This window comes from Lepus europaeus, chromosome 6 (genome assembly GCF_033115175.1).
Source record: "Lepus europaeus isolate LE1 chromosome 6, mLepTim1.pri, whole genome shotgun sequence".
NCBI lineage: Eukaryota > Metazoa > Chordata > Mammalia > Lagomorpha > Leporidae > Lepus > Lepus europaeus.
The window spans coordinates 1,317,347-1,332,678 of record NC_084832.1 but is presented as its reverse complement, the minus strand read 5'-3'; the positions used below and the strand labels follow the sequence as shown (position 1 = coordinate 1,332,678).

Sequence of the window (15,332 nt, the reverse complement as noted above, 5' to 3'; positions counted from 1 at the left end):
AAGGAGGTTTGACCACGGAAGCTCCACGCGCCTTCCCCTTCAGGAACATGCTGACTGACTTGTCCTTAAACCTGTTTCTGGGGCAGGCACGGCCTTCAACACACAGCTAGGTCTCCCTGCAGACGCTGGTTTTCCCGAGAGCGCGCTCCGGTCAGTGGGACTGGACGAGGAGGACTGGGCACAGGAGTCTGGTGCGGCAGGAGCGATCCGGGACACCCACATCCCATGCCCCGCCGCCCCCACTTCCAATCCAGCCGCCTGCTTACGAGCACCCTGGGAGGCAGATGACGGCTCCAACACTCAGGTCCCCGCCACCCCGTGGGGGACCCAGGTGCAGACCCCAGCGCCTCACTTCAGCCTCTTCAGGCCCTGCCCAGTCCAGGCTGCTCATGCATCCGGGGAGTCAGCCAGGGAGGGGAGGAATGGCTTTGGCTTTTTCTTTCTCTCTCTCTCTGCCCTTCAGATGGGAAATGGAGATCTCTATCTTTTCTTTCTCTCTCTGCCTTTCAAAGAAATATAATAAGTAAATATTTTTTAAAAAGAAGAAAAACTTATACTTTTTTTAAATTATTTTAGCCAAGGACTAATTTGGTACTTAGTGCACAAACTCCAACTTTAGGCACAGTGTCACGACGTTGTACTTTAAGCGAGTGGACTTCTATTACTTAAACAGAAAGTGAGCCCTGGGTGGTGGCACAGCTGGCCCTGCTTGGGACACCCACATGCACACTGGAGGACCTGGGTTGCAGTCCCAGCTCTATTTCTGACGCCACTCCCTGCTACTGTGCACCCTGACAAACCCGAGTGTCTGAGAGAGCAAAGGAGGACTCCCACAGGCACGTCACTCTGCGTCAGACGCAGCCCGGACCTCGCTCTGCACGGCATCTTCGCTCTCATGAAGATGCAGGCCTTCTTGTGTCTCCTTCAGCTCTCACGAGGTCAAATTTACCTCTAGCACAGACAGGAGTTACTTTCACACTGCTCTTCTGAACGCAGGACTGGGTGAGAGAAGTCTCGCACACCTCCGCAGCACCTGAGGTAACAGGCACGAGCCCTTCCTGCATGTCTATTCCATTCTCTGAAACGGGACTTAACTAGGAATTTAGTGGCCACTAGCAGACATTTTTTCTAAGGTTACTCTAACAAACCACTTCAGTGCTGTTTTCAGTCTAACTGAATGGCAAATGTATTTCAAAAAACGTATCCAGGGTTGGCAAAGGTGTGGGAAACACAGTGTCACACCAGAAACGGGGACAACCCTCTTACAAACCAGACAAAACTGCCAGCCCCAGCAACTCACGTCCGGGCTCCACAACTACTCTGCCCAGTGCAGAAGTGAGGATTCCGACGGACAGCAGTAAAGGCCCTCCGGTGAGACCAGGTGATTGCGACCTGTGGAGCATCTACACGGTCGTCTGTATCCCCTCACTTCACGGCTGGGAGGACACTTCCAAACGGGCTCTATCAGCACGCCTACCCGGCTGGTTAATTTCTATTCATCAAGTTAACTGTTCATAAACTATTCTAAATACTTCCTTCCCCACGAAAGTAAGGACACTAACACCCAAGCAGAAACACAAAGAAACAATTTCCTGAAAAAAGAGAATCCAACTGCAAAAAAGAGAAAAAAGGAGGGCTTATCCACCAAAGTAAAGTTGACAGTGTAAGAGAAATTTAAATTAATTTCCATTTCACCTCCAAATCAACCATCTGTTCGAATGTAAAGCGAGTGCTAGCAAAAATCCAGGGACAGACAACTTTGAGTGTTGTGGTTAGTAGCATGGACACTGAACGCTACAGCTCTCCTGGAAAGTAATCTGACAACACACGTCAACAGAGCTGAAACACGTGAAGACTAAGTATTAGTATTAAATGTGAACAGAAGGCTCACACCGGCTAGCCTGCCTTTCTATCCAGCTATGCTCAAGAGGCGTACAAAGGCATGTTTACGAAAGTTACCTCTAACCTGAAAACAAAACTCACTGATTATCCAACAAAGAATACGAAAAAGCCAGTTGCAGTAGATACCTGAGCTGACAGCCACATCATCTCACGCCATCAGGGCCTGCAGAGCTAAAAGCACACAGGCGCCCACGTGGAGGGAGCCTCCGCTGTCCCAGAGCTGGTCTACACTCTCGGGAACAGACACCGGCCGGGACCCGGGAGCCCACAACCCTCTACTCAGTCGAATGGAAGAAGGCAAAGGCCGGACACGGCAGCCAAGAGCAGCCCTCAAGCGCAGGTGCAGGACACGGGCGGGCGTCAGCACCTGGCGCGGAGTGAGGTCTGGGCAGGGCAGCACCAAGGCCGGTGCCATCCTCTGCTCCTGCCCACAGACCAGGTGAGCCCCACGCGCGAGCAGAACGCTGCAGGAGACGCCTCTGTCCACGGCCTGTCCCTACCCCTCCACGCCTGTCGCGGCGCGCTCGGAGGATGCCTGCCCCAAGTCTCTCCTCTGCAGGTGCAGCGCCACGCCCGGTACAGAGTGAGCCCCGCAGTCCATGCCAGTGCACGTCCCCTGGTGCCCACAGGCCTGCCACCTCTCACTGTCCTGGAGCTCTGGTATCCCCAAGGACGAGCCTCTGCGTGAAGCAGCGATCATGTCTTCCAGCAACCCCTGCCCCCAGAGCAACTGCATCTAGCGATTACCCTTCACCCATCAAAGGGTTAAGGGCATGCACAGTTAGGTCCTTCACAGACGTTCTTCCTGAAACCCTTGCACAGAGGTTCTGACCAAATCCATTTCAATATGAAGGCTTCAAAATTACTCATGTTTGAGGTCATTCAAAACCTGTGAACATGAAAATATTCTTGACTATCTGACACCCAGGAGTTTTTACTGTAAATTGTAAAGTAGTATAAATACTCACATGTGCTGGTTTATGAACAAAAACATAAAGAAAAGAAATTCCTGAACATCACTTAATTAAAACACTAATTACATTTTAAATGATGCAGATTTCATAAAAACTTGGTAATTGGTGCTTTAGGAGTGAGTGAGTGGCACAGGGGCTAAGACACTGCTTCTGACACTCAGTCCCGTATCCGGTGACTGGGAGTCAAGTCTCCGCCCCACCCTGACTCCAGCTTCCCACTAGCGCGCACCTTGTGCAGGGAGCAGTGATGGCTCAAGCACGTGACACCCACACGGAGACCCGGACTAAGTTCCCAGATCCCGGCCTCAACCTGGCCCAGACGTTTGGGAAGTAAATCAACAGAAGGGACATTCTCCCTCTCCCTCTCTCTCTCTGCTTTTCAAACAAATAAATTTTTGAAATTGGCAATTTAAAAAAAGTAAAGTATACATATGAAAACTGAAGTGAAAAACAAATGAGATTTTTAAAAGTAACTTCATGGTCTAAAAAACCAACCAGGCTGACCCCACTATTTTTCCTGATATGGCTGAAGAAAAGATTAAACCACATCACAGTGGGGCTTTCCACAAAAACCAATTCAGTTCCGTCACTTTAAAGAGACTTGAACTGCATGCCACCGGGAGCCACAGCCAGCGGATGCTGCGGGGGCTCACCAGGCTGGGGGGGGTCACCTGGCTGTGGGGCTCACCCGGCTGTGGGGGCTCACCCGGCTGCGGGGGCTCACCCGGCTGCGGGGGCTCACCTGGCTGGGGGGGCTCACCCGGCTGTGGGGGCTGTGGGGGCTATGGGGGCTCACCCGGCTGTGGGGGCTGTGGGGGCTCACCTGGCTGTGGGGGCTCACCCGGCTGTGGGGGCTCACCCGGCTGCGGGGGCTCACCCGGCTGGGGGGGCTCACCCGGCTGTGGGGGCTGTGGGGGCTATGGGGGCTCACCCGGCTGTGGGGGCTGTGGGGGCTCACCTGGCTGTGGGGGCTCACCCGGCTGTGGGGGCTCACCTGGCTGTGGGGGCTCACCTGGCTGTGGGGGCTGTGGGGGCTCACCCGGCTGTGGGGGCTCACCCGGCTGTGGGGGCTGAGGGGGCTCACCTGGCTGTGGGGGCTCACCCGGCTGTGGGGGCTGTGGGGGCTGACCCAGCTGTGGGGCTCACCCAGCTGTGGGGGCTCACCTGGCTGCGGGGGCTCACCCGGCTGTGGGGGCTTACCTGGCTGGGGGGCTCACCTGGCTGTGGGGGCTCACCCGGCTATGGGGGCTCACCCGGCTATGGGGGCTGTGGGGCTCACCCGGCTGGGGGGCTCACCCGGCTGTGGGGGCTCACCTGGCTGTGGGGGCTCACCCAGCTGCGGGGGCTCACCCGGCTGCGGGGGCTCACCTGGCTGTGGGGGCTCACCCGGCTGTGGGGGCTCACCCGGCTGTGGGGGCTGTGGGGGCTCACCCGGCTGTGGGGCTCACTCGGCTGCGGGGGCTCACCTGGCTGTGGGGGCTGTGGGGGGCTCACCCGGCTGTGGGGGCTCACCTGGCTGGGGGGCTCACCCGGCTGCGGGGGCTCACCTGGCTGTGGGGGCTCACCCGGCTGTGGGGGCTGTGGGGGGCTCACCCGGCTGTGGGGCTCACCCGGCTGCGGGGGCTCACCTGGCTGCGGGGGCTCACCCAGCTGTGGGGGCTGTGGGGGCTCACCCGGCTGTGGGGGCTGTGGGGGCTCACCCAGCTGGGGGGGCTCACCCGGCTGCGGGGGCTCACCTGGCAGGGCCCTCAGGAGCTTTGCGTTGCACATGTGCCCCTTCCGGATGTCGGTGAGGATGTACTCCATGCGCTTGGCCCTCCAGAGGAAGTTGAACACCCTCAGGTAGTGGCCCATGCACTCCCGAGTGAACACCTGCAAGAGGAGCACACGACAGGCTCGTGGAGTCGCACGCCCACGTGCACGCGCACGCGCCCCCTCGCTGCGCAGTCCCCAGCCAGGTCTAAGGGGGCTGCCAGCGGCCGACGCGGCACACTTCAGGAAGCACGGGGCTACCACACCGACTCCGCACATGGCAAGCAGGCTCGCAGGAGAAGGCAGGGTTTCTCCACTAACTTCACTGGAAACCCAGCACCTGCTCGCCAGAGGTTGTCCACCAGGATGGCTCCCGAGCTGGCGAATCTCAGGGAAGGGAGGGAGCCCGCAGGAGCCTGGGTCTCACGTCCTTCAGGCTGTCTCCACGCTTGCTTTTCACTTCTGAGTGCTTCCTTGTGGTGCAGGGGGCCGTGTGAGACCTGCTTCCCAGGCCACACCTTCCCCTGGGGCAGGTTTGTGGGGCACATGAAGACGCAGGACCCTCAGGAAACATGGGACCAGAGAAGCTACAAGTGACTTCCTGGTGTGAGCATGTGCCACGCACACGTGAGGCAGAGTGTGCCCGAACTGCAGCCCCACACGTTTCTGACCCGCCCGAGTGCAGCGTAGATGTGGGGCACCCGCTCATCCTCTGCCAGCTGCTACCACTGTCACCACACAGTGGCCTGAAGACCCCCGCAGGGCGCCCCAGGGCCCAACCAGCTGTGCAGGGAGCAGCCCCGGCCCCCCTCCCAACGTGACCCTCTTGTAGAGCCCCACCTGCCCTCTTCACTGCCTCAGCCCCATCCATGTACCACGAGGCCACGTTTCCTTGCTCACACCATTGTTAACAGCCGTCTACACACAGCTCTGCCCGCCTCCCCACTCCACACCTTCTCACCTGTCAGCAAGGACTGCCTACCTACCCTTCCATGCACCTCCTGGGCCAGTACCTGGGGAGCACTCGGTGCTGGCTGCACGGCCTCCCAAACCAAACAGGAATGTTCTGGAAGGCACACACTGGGCAATGCTGCCTGCACCACTAACGTTCTTACGATTACAGAAACTTAGCTTGACTAGTTTGAATAAATGTATCAATAAAGTAAAGCAGGAGTGGGAGCCCTCCTGCAACCACGGCTATGTGGATATTTATGACATCTGCATGCACACACAGAATCAGCAACTTAAAAATCAGCCTGCTGTCGATCTGCGGAGTGCCGAGGCCGGCACGGTTGCCTTGCAGGGCCACAGCAATGATTCATGGGCCTGCACGGTCGGTGGGCTGGGTGTTCCCACCCTGCAGAAGGTTCTTCCCTACACAACCGCGGTGTTGCGAAGGGAGGAACACACCAAGTACGCTCCCACAGCACATTTCAAACAATCCCATGTTTTAATTTGGCTCACAAACAACTCTTTTAAGAGGAAGACGTTCGCATTCCATGGCTTTGGGGCAGAGGCACACATCTCCCGTGCTTTCGTTTTGCCGTTCCCGTGACCTTCCAGGTCACTCTTAACACAGAATAAAGTTCAGAGAAATACTGACCAAGAAACTCTGACACCACACCTCACACTCATCCCTGGAGCCGGGGACAGAACTCTGTCTCCCTTCTCCACTGGCATCAGGCTGGCCTGCCACAGTGCAACCGCACGGCCTCAAAGCAAAGCAAATCCTTAGCTTCAACGACCTGCCGCACTAGAAGTTTGGATAAAGTTACTGACTGGAACCAAACAGCTCAGGACTCACTAAAGACATTCAATGAGTTCAAGTATTTTTGCATGGCCTGAGGTTTGAATTTCCCAGACTATTTTCCAAACTAGCCTACCCTAAGATTTCCTGAATTTTCCCACCGAATCAGCACAAAGCTAAAGTTATGCTACCTAAGAAGGAATCGTAGAGCATAATGCATGTACCTATTATAATTAAATTCTATACAAAAACAACCATTTCAATTAATGTGAAGAGAAAGTACAGGTAATATGCAAAGTAAATTTAACAGGGAAAAAGCAAAAATACATTTCTTTCTAATCTTGACTTCAAAAGTATTGTTTTTAATGAGAGCCCACTTTTTTTATCTTTCCAGGACTTTTACATACAAAGGAATATGTAATCTGTTGAAAGTTATTCTAATTTCTAATACTAGTTTGAATACTTGGGCCATCCTCTACTGCTTTCCCAGGCCACAGGACACAGCTGGATCAGAAGTGTGGCAGCGGGACTCGAACCGGTGCTTAGATATCCACTATGCCACAGTGCCAGCCCCTGCGTTATTTCTTAACACAATATTTTCCCAGTAACGAGGAGAAATGCAATATCCTCTCCAGTATTTCAGTATAAACATGACTGAATGGGCAGGGGCTGTGATGCACTGGGTCAAGCCACAACGTGGGACACCTGCAGCCCATGTAAGGGTGCGTGGGTCCACTCCTAGCTCCTCTGCTTCCAATCCAGCTTCTTGCTACCGCAGCTGAGGGGGCAGCAGGTGACAGGTCAAGTACTTGGGTTCCTGCCACCTACGTGGGAGACCCAAATGGAGTTCTGGGCTCCTGGCCTTGTTGTGAGCTAGCCACAGGTCGCAGGCATTTGGGAAGTGAACCAGAGGATGGATGACATCTCTCGCCCCGCCCCACTCTGTTACTCTGTCTTTCAAATAAATAAATCAATCTTTTTTAAAAAATGACTGAAAGCAGTTCAAAGAAGTATTGGGTCAAATTCAAGCTTGATTAAAGAGAAAAAAACGCCCACTAGAAAGAGACCCTTTAGTTGCAGACCAGCAGCAAGACACTCCCCTCCCCGGTCAACCCTTTAGGATCTGCCGACCATAAAAGAAACAGGACTTTGCCCTGCACCTGGTAAAGCCCTGGGAACAACAGCGCAGCCATCTTCTCTTCAGTTCAAATGAATACTAATCATCAAATTCTATCTAAGCAATAAAAATAGGATTCTCCTAAAATATACTTTACAGTTCTTTTCAAATCATCCTAAATTAGTTGTTACAGCCTCAGAATAACTGAACAAAATGAACAATCCATTAATTAAATATTTGCCGAAACCTATGATAGAACAAATGATATTTTTAAGAATCCCTAAAATAAGAGTATTTTAGCACTCATTAATAATTATTTAAAACTGACACGTTTTTGGCACAAGTACTCATTCAATGGGTATATCCTAGGTGTTAAGTGTTCATTTTGATTAGGATTTCTTAGAGAAGAAAGGCAATTTGAAACAAAATGTTTAGCAAAGTACACAGTTGTGCACAGAGGATCTTACAGTTGCAATTGGTCCATCGACATGGTAGTCCAGGCTGAAGACGTCCCACCCAGTGTCACCCGGAGAGACCTAGGATCAAACAGAAAAACAGCTACAAGACCTTAAGCTGACAGCCGAACAGTCAAGGGACCCCTTCAAGAAAAGGCAATAAAACCATGCCCAGATTTTAAAGTCCCCTTAAGTTTTGAGATTTAGCTATTGAGAGCAAGTAGCTCTGTCTGTTATCAACTTCTGCATCCTCAGGAACATCAGACACAGAGTAGGTGCCCCAAACACAGTTGGCAACGAATGGCCAAATGAATTCTGTACATACATGGTCACCACCGTTTATGACAAACGACAGCCTACTCCCCCACAGCATCTTTCAAACCCTGAGAAGTCAGTATGTTAAGAAAATCAATGGGGTCTGCTAATGCTCGCACATGACACCTATACAAGCCGCATGGTGATGTCTCAAACACCCAGGCCCGAGGAAAGCCACTCCCCACCAAACTGAAACGCGTGGAATTTTCGGGTGAACAAACAGTATTACTACGTCCCACTCCTCACGCCTTCCGGCAGGTTTCCCATGAGAAGCACGTATGACTTACTAAGCGCCTGGAAGATGCTGCTAGGCCCTGGGTGAGGAGCTTGCTTTTTCTAATCCAGCTCGGCCCAGCAGCCCTGCAAGTCCCTGCTCTGCAGGGTGGAGTGGCTCCGAAGGGAGGGACTGCTGACGGTGCCCCAGGAACAGGCGCACAGCAGGGCTCACTCCCCGCTGTCCAGATGCAGAAATGACCGGTCGCGTGCACGTCAGTAGCAGGGGAACGCGAGCCCGGCAGGCTACTGGGCTGGGCCCCGGGCGCCCCGACACCGCTGCCGTACCTCCAGCAGCCTCACGTCCAGCCTCCGCAGGATCTCAGGACTGTCAAACTGTGCATTGGTGGCTCTGACGGCAGTTTCCAGAATCCCAGTCAAGTTATGTTGATACAAGGTTGTAGCTGGACGGACAAGTTCTGGTCTTAACAATTAAAGAAATATTCCTTCAATCACTAACAAGTTCTAAAAACCTTTTAAAAAGTCTGAGTTCAAATAATAAAAGCTGAAGGGACAGCTGGGCCAGCACAGTAACATCGTGACAAGGGCCACAGTACTAACTGCTATTTCTTAAAATGAACTAACATCCACCTTGCTACTGCTTAAACGGAAGATCCTGAAATGCACCACGCACAGTAACGCGGTTTTCAAACTCGAGCCTGGCCTAGGGCAGCAGCACTGCAACCCCCTCTGGAGTCCAGGGAAGGGGGCGCCTGCACGGACTCCAACGCTAGGGCACGTGACGCCGCTGTGCCGGCGGCACGCACCGCCTGCAGGGCCTGCCACCTGCGCTTCTAAGCACACAGCTGCGCAGCAGGAGCACACACAAACTGTCACGTGCTGGGCGGGGCCCGCAGGGCCACTGCCCGGTCACCTCTGAGGCAGGCAGGCATGCTGAGGGCACGCTCGTTTGTAGTCTCAGAAACCCAAGTGTCTGAGAACAAATACATTTTTCATTAAATAGCAGAAAGACACTTTCAACACCCAAACGTAGCCTACGGCAAACACGGTGCTGCATCAGCTGCAGGGCGTGCCCGGTGCCTCGCCCGGCCTGGCCCACCTCTGCCTGCACCTTGCCCAGACCTGCACACGGCACCCACATTTGGAGAACACTTCCCCTTCAGCAACTCGTGCCATGCACTGACCACTGACCCTTTCTCTACCTGCAGGAAACCACCTGTTTTACAAGCTAACTCCTGAGCAGAGCGAGGTCAGCTACTGCCAACCTCAAAAGTTCAGAAAGTTGTCATGTTGCAAACTGACTTGTGGCTGGAGGCAAGCAGCAGCTGCCTCGGAGTGCCGCCCTCGCCGACAGCACCCCTACGCTGGGTGTTCCCGCACACTTCAGGAACGTGCCTGACGCCCACTTGCACCTGCTCCCTGGAAATCTGATGCGCACTGACCTGTGAGGACCAAAGCCCAAAACAGCTTGATAACCACAGGCAGGCGTTTAAGGTAACTCTCTCACGTCCTAAAGGGAACACTTCACTTCTTGTAAGTCTGCTACAGGGCACGCCTAAAGAAAGAAGTCCCCATTGCTACAAGTGCCTAAGTGAAAGTCGCCACACACACGGCCTGGCACACCCGGCACTCAGGGTCCCTCTCTGGACGTCTCCAAGCCCAGGGCACAGAGAGCAGCCGTTCCTGTGGAGATGGGGAAGGGTATGCACCGAACTCTGGAAAGGAAGACTCCAGGAAAAAGCCAGGCAACAAAAGGATAGAGACAGTGGGCCGCTTTGCTGTTACATAAAACAACATCAGGGGCTGGCGCTGTGGCTCAGCCGGTTAACCCCCTGGCCTGAAGTGCTGGCATCCCATGTGGGCGCCGGTTCTAATCCGGGCTGCTCCTCTTCTGATCCAGCTCTCTGCCATGGCCTGGGAAAGCAGCAGAAGATGGCCCAAGCCCTTGGGACCCTGCATCCGCTTGGGAGACCCGGAAGAAACTCCTAGCTCCTGGCTTCAGATTGGCGCAACTCCGGCCGTTGCGGCCAATTGGGGAGTGAACCATTGGATGGAAGACCTCTCTCTCTGCCTCTCCTCTCTCTGTGTAACTCTGACTTTCAAATAAATAAATAAATCTTTAAAAAAAAAAATCAAGTAAAAATAAGGAACTCGTTATGAATATTTAATGAATATTTTAAAATACCCATTTGTGGCTACTGTGGTCATCTGGGGAGTGAACCAGCAGATGGAAGATCTCTCTGTAACTCTGCCTTTCAAATAAATAAATCTTTAAAATAAAACACACATTTGATTGGGGCATTAACATCACAGTGAAGCCCTCTCAAGGAACACGAGCTTTCTGGTAACACACAAACAGACTTCAACGCCCGGGCATTTCGTCCTTTGTCTTCCCAAATTGTATTTTAAAGACACACTAGTCTATAACGACTCAATTCACTTTGCTCTAACTTTAAACTAAAATTGTGAGACTTTACCAAACGCACGGAGCATTCTAAGAATCCAAGCCACTTCTTACTTGAGCAAGTCCATCAGATGTCTTATGAAGTCCCCCTGCCCGAGAAGCAGGTACCGCCGCATCGCCTGCATGTGGTCCAGCAAGCTGTACTTTTTATTGAGCACATCCAAGAGATACCTGCTGGTCTCGAAATAAGCAGCATCAATTTTCCCTTGAAACGCATTTTCCAGGTCTGTGAATAAGTCTGCAGCTGTGAGAACAGAAGGGAGAGCACACAGACATGCCCATATGTACCGTAACAAAGGAGCGCTGAGGGCACACGGACAAACGTCCACCCAACACCGGCCAACAGCGACCGCGACAAAGCGACCCAGTCCCAGCACGTCAGCCTCAGAAGGCTAAGGTCTGCTGGCTCAGACAGACAGCAACATTCGGATGCACAAGAGCTGAGTGGCTACAGCACTCGAGGGTCACCCCCGACACCGGGAGCTGCCTGGAGCCTCACTGACCCACTCTGGGACCAGGGCAGGTGAGTGCTGAGTGACCTGTGCGTGCTCCAAGAGCACCTGGGGGTGGGCTCTGGATCCCCTCATCTCGGCACAGGCCAGCGCGACCGCCACGCAGCCACGTCAAGAACCGCAGAGTGAAGCCCCTGGGAAGCTACTGCAGCTTCCCCAGGGGCAAACTCTGGCTGTCAGCAAAGGCGGAGCCGAACTCTTAAGCAGAGACAGGAGTGCGTCCACAGCGTCACACCGAGGAGAAACAATGTGGACACCGCCACGTGGCACAGCTCCTTCCGATGCTCACTAAAACCTCAAAAGCACAAATCTGCTCCTGAACTGTCTTAAAAACTGTGATGGGGGCCGGCGCCGGGTTCAAGTCCCGGTTGCTCCTCTTCCAGTCCAGCTCTCTGCTGAAGCCCAGGAAGGCAGTAGAGGATGGCCCAGGTGCTTGGGCCATGCACCCGCACGGGAGACCAGGAGGAAGCACCTGGCGCAGTGCCGGCCGGCCGTGGCGGCCATTTGGGGAGTGAACCAACAGAAGGAAGACCTTTCTCTCTGTCTCTCTCTCCCTGTCTAACTCTGCAACTGTGACAACACTTGGGGTAGAAACTCACCCGAGGCCGGAAGCATCTAAGGAGGAGAAAAGCTAAGTCAGGCCGAGTGAGCGGGGCAGTGCCCTGGAGTCCCTGCTGGTCTCCCCAGCGGTGAGCCGCCCACAGGCAGTGCCCCGGGGTCCCCGCTGGTCTCCCCAGCAGTGAGCTGCCCACAACACTGCAGAGGACTTCAGCAATCTTAGTGTGTGCACGTCTACTGCTACTGCGGCTCCACCACAGGCCGGGGGAAACCGGGGAGACCCACGAGCTGCCGGACCAGCTGCACTGGCACTGAGTCCACAGCAGGGGTTACATCTCTGTAATCTACGCAGCTCCAAAAATGTAACAATTTGCCTCATCCTTTCTTGAGCTATTAAAGATTTCCATTAAAAAATAAACAGGGTTGGCCAGCGCCGTGGCTTAACAGGCTAATCCTCCACCTTGCGGCGCCGGCACACCAGGTTCTAGTCCCGGTTGGGGCACCGGATTCTATCCCGGTTGCCCCTCTTCCAGGCCAGCTCTCTGCTATGGCCCGGGAAGGCAGTGGAGGATGGCCCAAGTGCTTGGGCCCTGCACCCGCATGGGAGACCAGGAGAAGCACCTGGCTTCTGGCTTCGGATCAGCGAGATGCGCTGGCCGCGGCGGCCATTGGAGGGTGAACCAACGGCAAAAGGGAAGACCTTCCTCTCTGTCTCTCTCTCTCACTGTCCACTCAGCCTGTCAAAAAAAATAAAAATAAAATAAATAAATAAATAAATAAATAAACAGGGTTGCATATTAGCCAGTTTCCCCCAGAGCAGCCCACTAGGAGACCTGGAACAGAGAGCCGGCAGCTGGGAACAGCGCGCTCTCCTCTCACGCTGTCACGTCTTCCAAATGTTCCACACGTAAACACCAACTGGATACTTCCACGGCTTTTGCAATATTCATCGTCTCAGGCTTTGAGTCTTTCTGCTTGCCAACTATACCATACACGGTAAAGGAAAACACCGTGGCCTCCACAGACACGGCCGCAGGGGAGGGACGACAGGACAGGAGTGCCGGTCCCTGTTAGAGCGGCAGACGGCGACGCGGGGGCCGCAGCAGGCAGACACGGCCGCAGGGGAGGGACGACAGGACAGGAGTGCTCGTCCCTGAGAAGAGCAGCAGGGCGGCGACGTGGGGGCCGCAGCGGGCAGACACGGCCGCAGGGGAGGGACGACAGGACAGGAGTGCCCGTCCCTGGGAAGGGCGGCGACGCGGGGGCCCAGCGGGCAGACACGGTCACAGGGGAGGGACGACAGGACAGCAGGAGTGCCCGTCCCTGGGAAGAGCAGCAGGGCGGCGACGCGGGGGCCGCAGCGGGCAGAGCAGCCGCACAGCAGCGAGAGCTCCAGCATCAGCCCTCCCCGGAGCCGTCTCCACCGCGGGCCCGGGGTGACGCCGCGAGACATCCCCTGCGGGCTGCGTGCCTCTCCTGTGGGAGTCTAGTCCAGGCTCTACCGAAAGGTCAAAGCTAACCACACAACTTCTCTCCTAGCTCTTCTTCCTGCTTCTACCTCTTAAATGTACGCAATTCTCAACACTCTGCACTTGGGTAACAGCTCTCCATTCCAGGCATTCAGCTGGGTCTGTCAGACCCCAAAGAGCAGGTGCCAATTTATGTGAGAGCGTGACGCACTGGGCTGGGACCGTGGCTCCACAGGACTGGAAGGGTCATCTGCCCCGCCCGGGGGTCTGGGGACATCGTGTCGTCTTGTCTTTGGTGAAGCAGCTCCCAAGCACTAGTTTGGGTCCAGCACTTCCAACCCATCCTGGAAACCTCCTCCCAGCCGCTGAAAATCAGTCTGCCCAAAACAAAATCTCACAAAATCTGAGAACTCTGTTTGCTCCCCTGCCCCTCTTGTTCAAAAAGGAGCATCCTACTAAGCATCTTCACCCTACACAACCTCAACTAACTAAAACCAAGTCCAGTAACAGCCTAGCTCACCTCCCAAGTTCTCTGTGATCCACCCATCACATTAAAAAGAAAAAAGAAAAAAGTAACTAAAGTAGCTGCAAGCGTGCCACGCTTCTGCTCAAACCCTCACTCAATTCCTGCGATTTCTTCCCCTCCCGGGCTGCACACAGCCACAAGAACATCCCACCCTGCTGCAGGACGGGCAGCTCCCACCCACCCCTCCCCTGAGGGCTTGCTGAAGGCGCCCATCAATCACTTCCCACTTGTAGGGTTCATGGCGGAGTGTTTTATGACACCGCATCTCCACGACTAGACTAACAAGTCATGATTAAGGGAAGGGCCATGCATGATGAATCTGTATTATCCTTCCTATAACGTCCGCAATGTCCTGTGCAACGTAGATTCTCTGAACGTTTCAAGATGACGATATGAAAAAGAAAGACGGCCAGGACCACAAAGCTACCGACCTCAGCTAGCCATCTACAAAACAGCACGGATTCACTGAGGCCGGGCAGGCTGAGCAACGGGAGGTGGCGACAACTATCGGTGAGGGGACCGCGGCATCCTGAAGACAGCGAGGACTCCCAACACCTGCTTCTCGCCCAACGCATGCGCCCCAGAGCACGGCTGCTATCAGCAATCCTCCCCTTTCCTTCCTTCTTCTGGCACACTGTCACACTGCCATTAAAAAGAAACGAGCAACACGAACTGCTTAAGCAGGATAAAATACCTACATCACTGCTTACTGTTTACCTCTATATGGAAACAGAACTAAAAATTTACATAGTGTGATTTTATATACACCATTTTAAGGTGTTTTAGCCAGTAATTCAGATCACCTGTAAATCCTATAGGACAAAACGTATTTTAAGCAATACGTACTACCATCACCACCACTACCACCGCCACCACTCTCATCACTTCTACCATCATCATCACCGTACCGTCCTGGGGTGACTCCGCAGACTTGGTCACAGCTATCATCTTTGTGGTGGGAGTCTGATCGTGACAAACTTGGTGTAAGAAATTTATTGATTTTCCTATCAGCAGGACCTAAAACAGAAAATATCCTACGATTACCTGATATAAAATTCAAGTGATCATCCAAATGCTTCATATATTCGTGACTATATATAAATATATATACTTAATATATTCAAAGCAGCTATGGATTAAAAACTAAATTCCAAGAGCATCAGGTATAGTATCAAGTGAATTTTGGGAATTCAAAAGATACATTAACAAACATAGGTGAACACATCAATGTATTCAATTAATATAAACCTCACCTCAAAAAACACGTACAATCCTACATAACCCAAGATTAAAACCGCAAAGATTGC

General features: G+C 53.6%; 1 protein-coding gene across 2 annotated transcripts in view; it reads right to left on the bottom strand.

Moving 5' to 3' along the window:
• Window positions 1-15,332, bottom strand: part of TUBGCP3 (tubulin gamma complex component 3) — an 85,326-nt gene that overhangs the window by 25,434 nt on the left and 44,560 nt on the right. For both annotated transcript variants that reach the window (XR_009866181.1, XM_062193927.1), the window contains exons 13-17: window positions 14,934-15,042; window positions 11,015-11,204; window positions 8,824-8,959; window positions 7,960-8,028; window positions 4,613-4,748 (exon numbers count right to left, since the gene is read on the bottom strand). Coding sequence is in view for 1 of the 2 variants with exons in the window: in XM_062193927.1 (XP_062049911.1) it covers window positions 4,613-4,748; window positions 7,960-8,028; window positions 8,824-8,959; window positions 11,015-11,204; window positions 14,934-15,042 (640 nt within the window). In the remaining variant the exon portion in view is untranslated. The remainder of the gene's footprint in view (window positions 1-4,612; window positions 4,749-7,959; window positions 8,029-8,823; window positions 8,960-11,014; window positions 11,205-14,933; window positions 15,043-15,332) is intronic.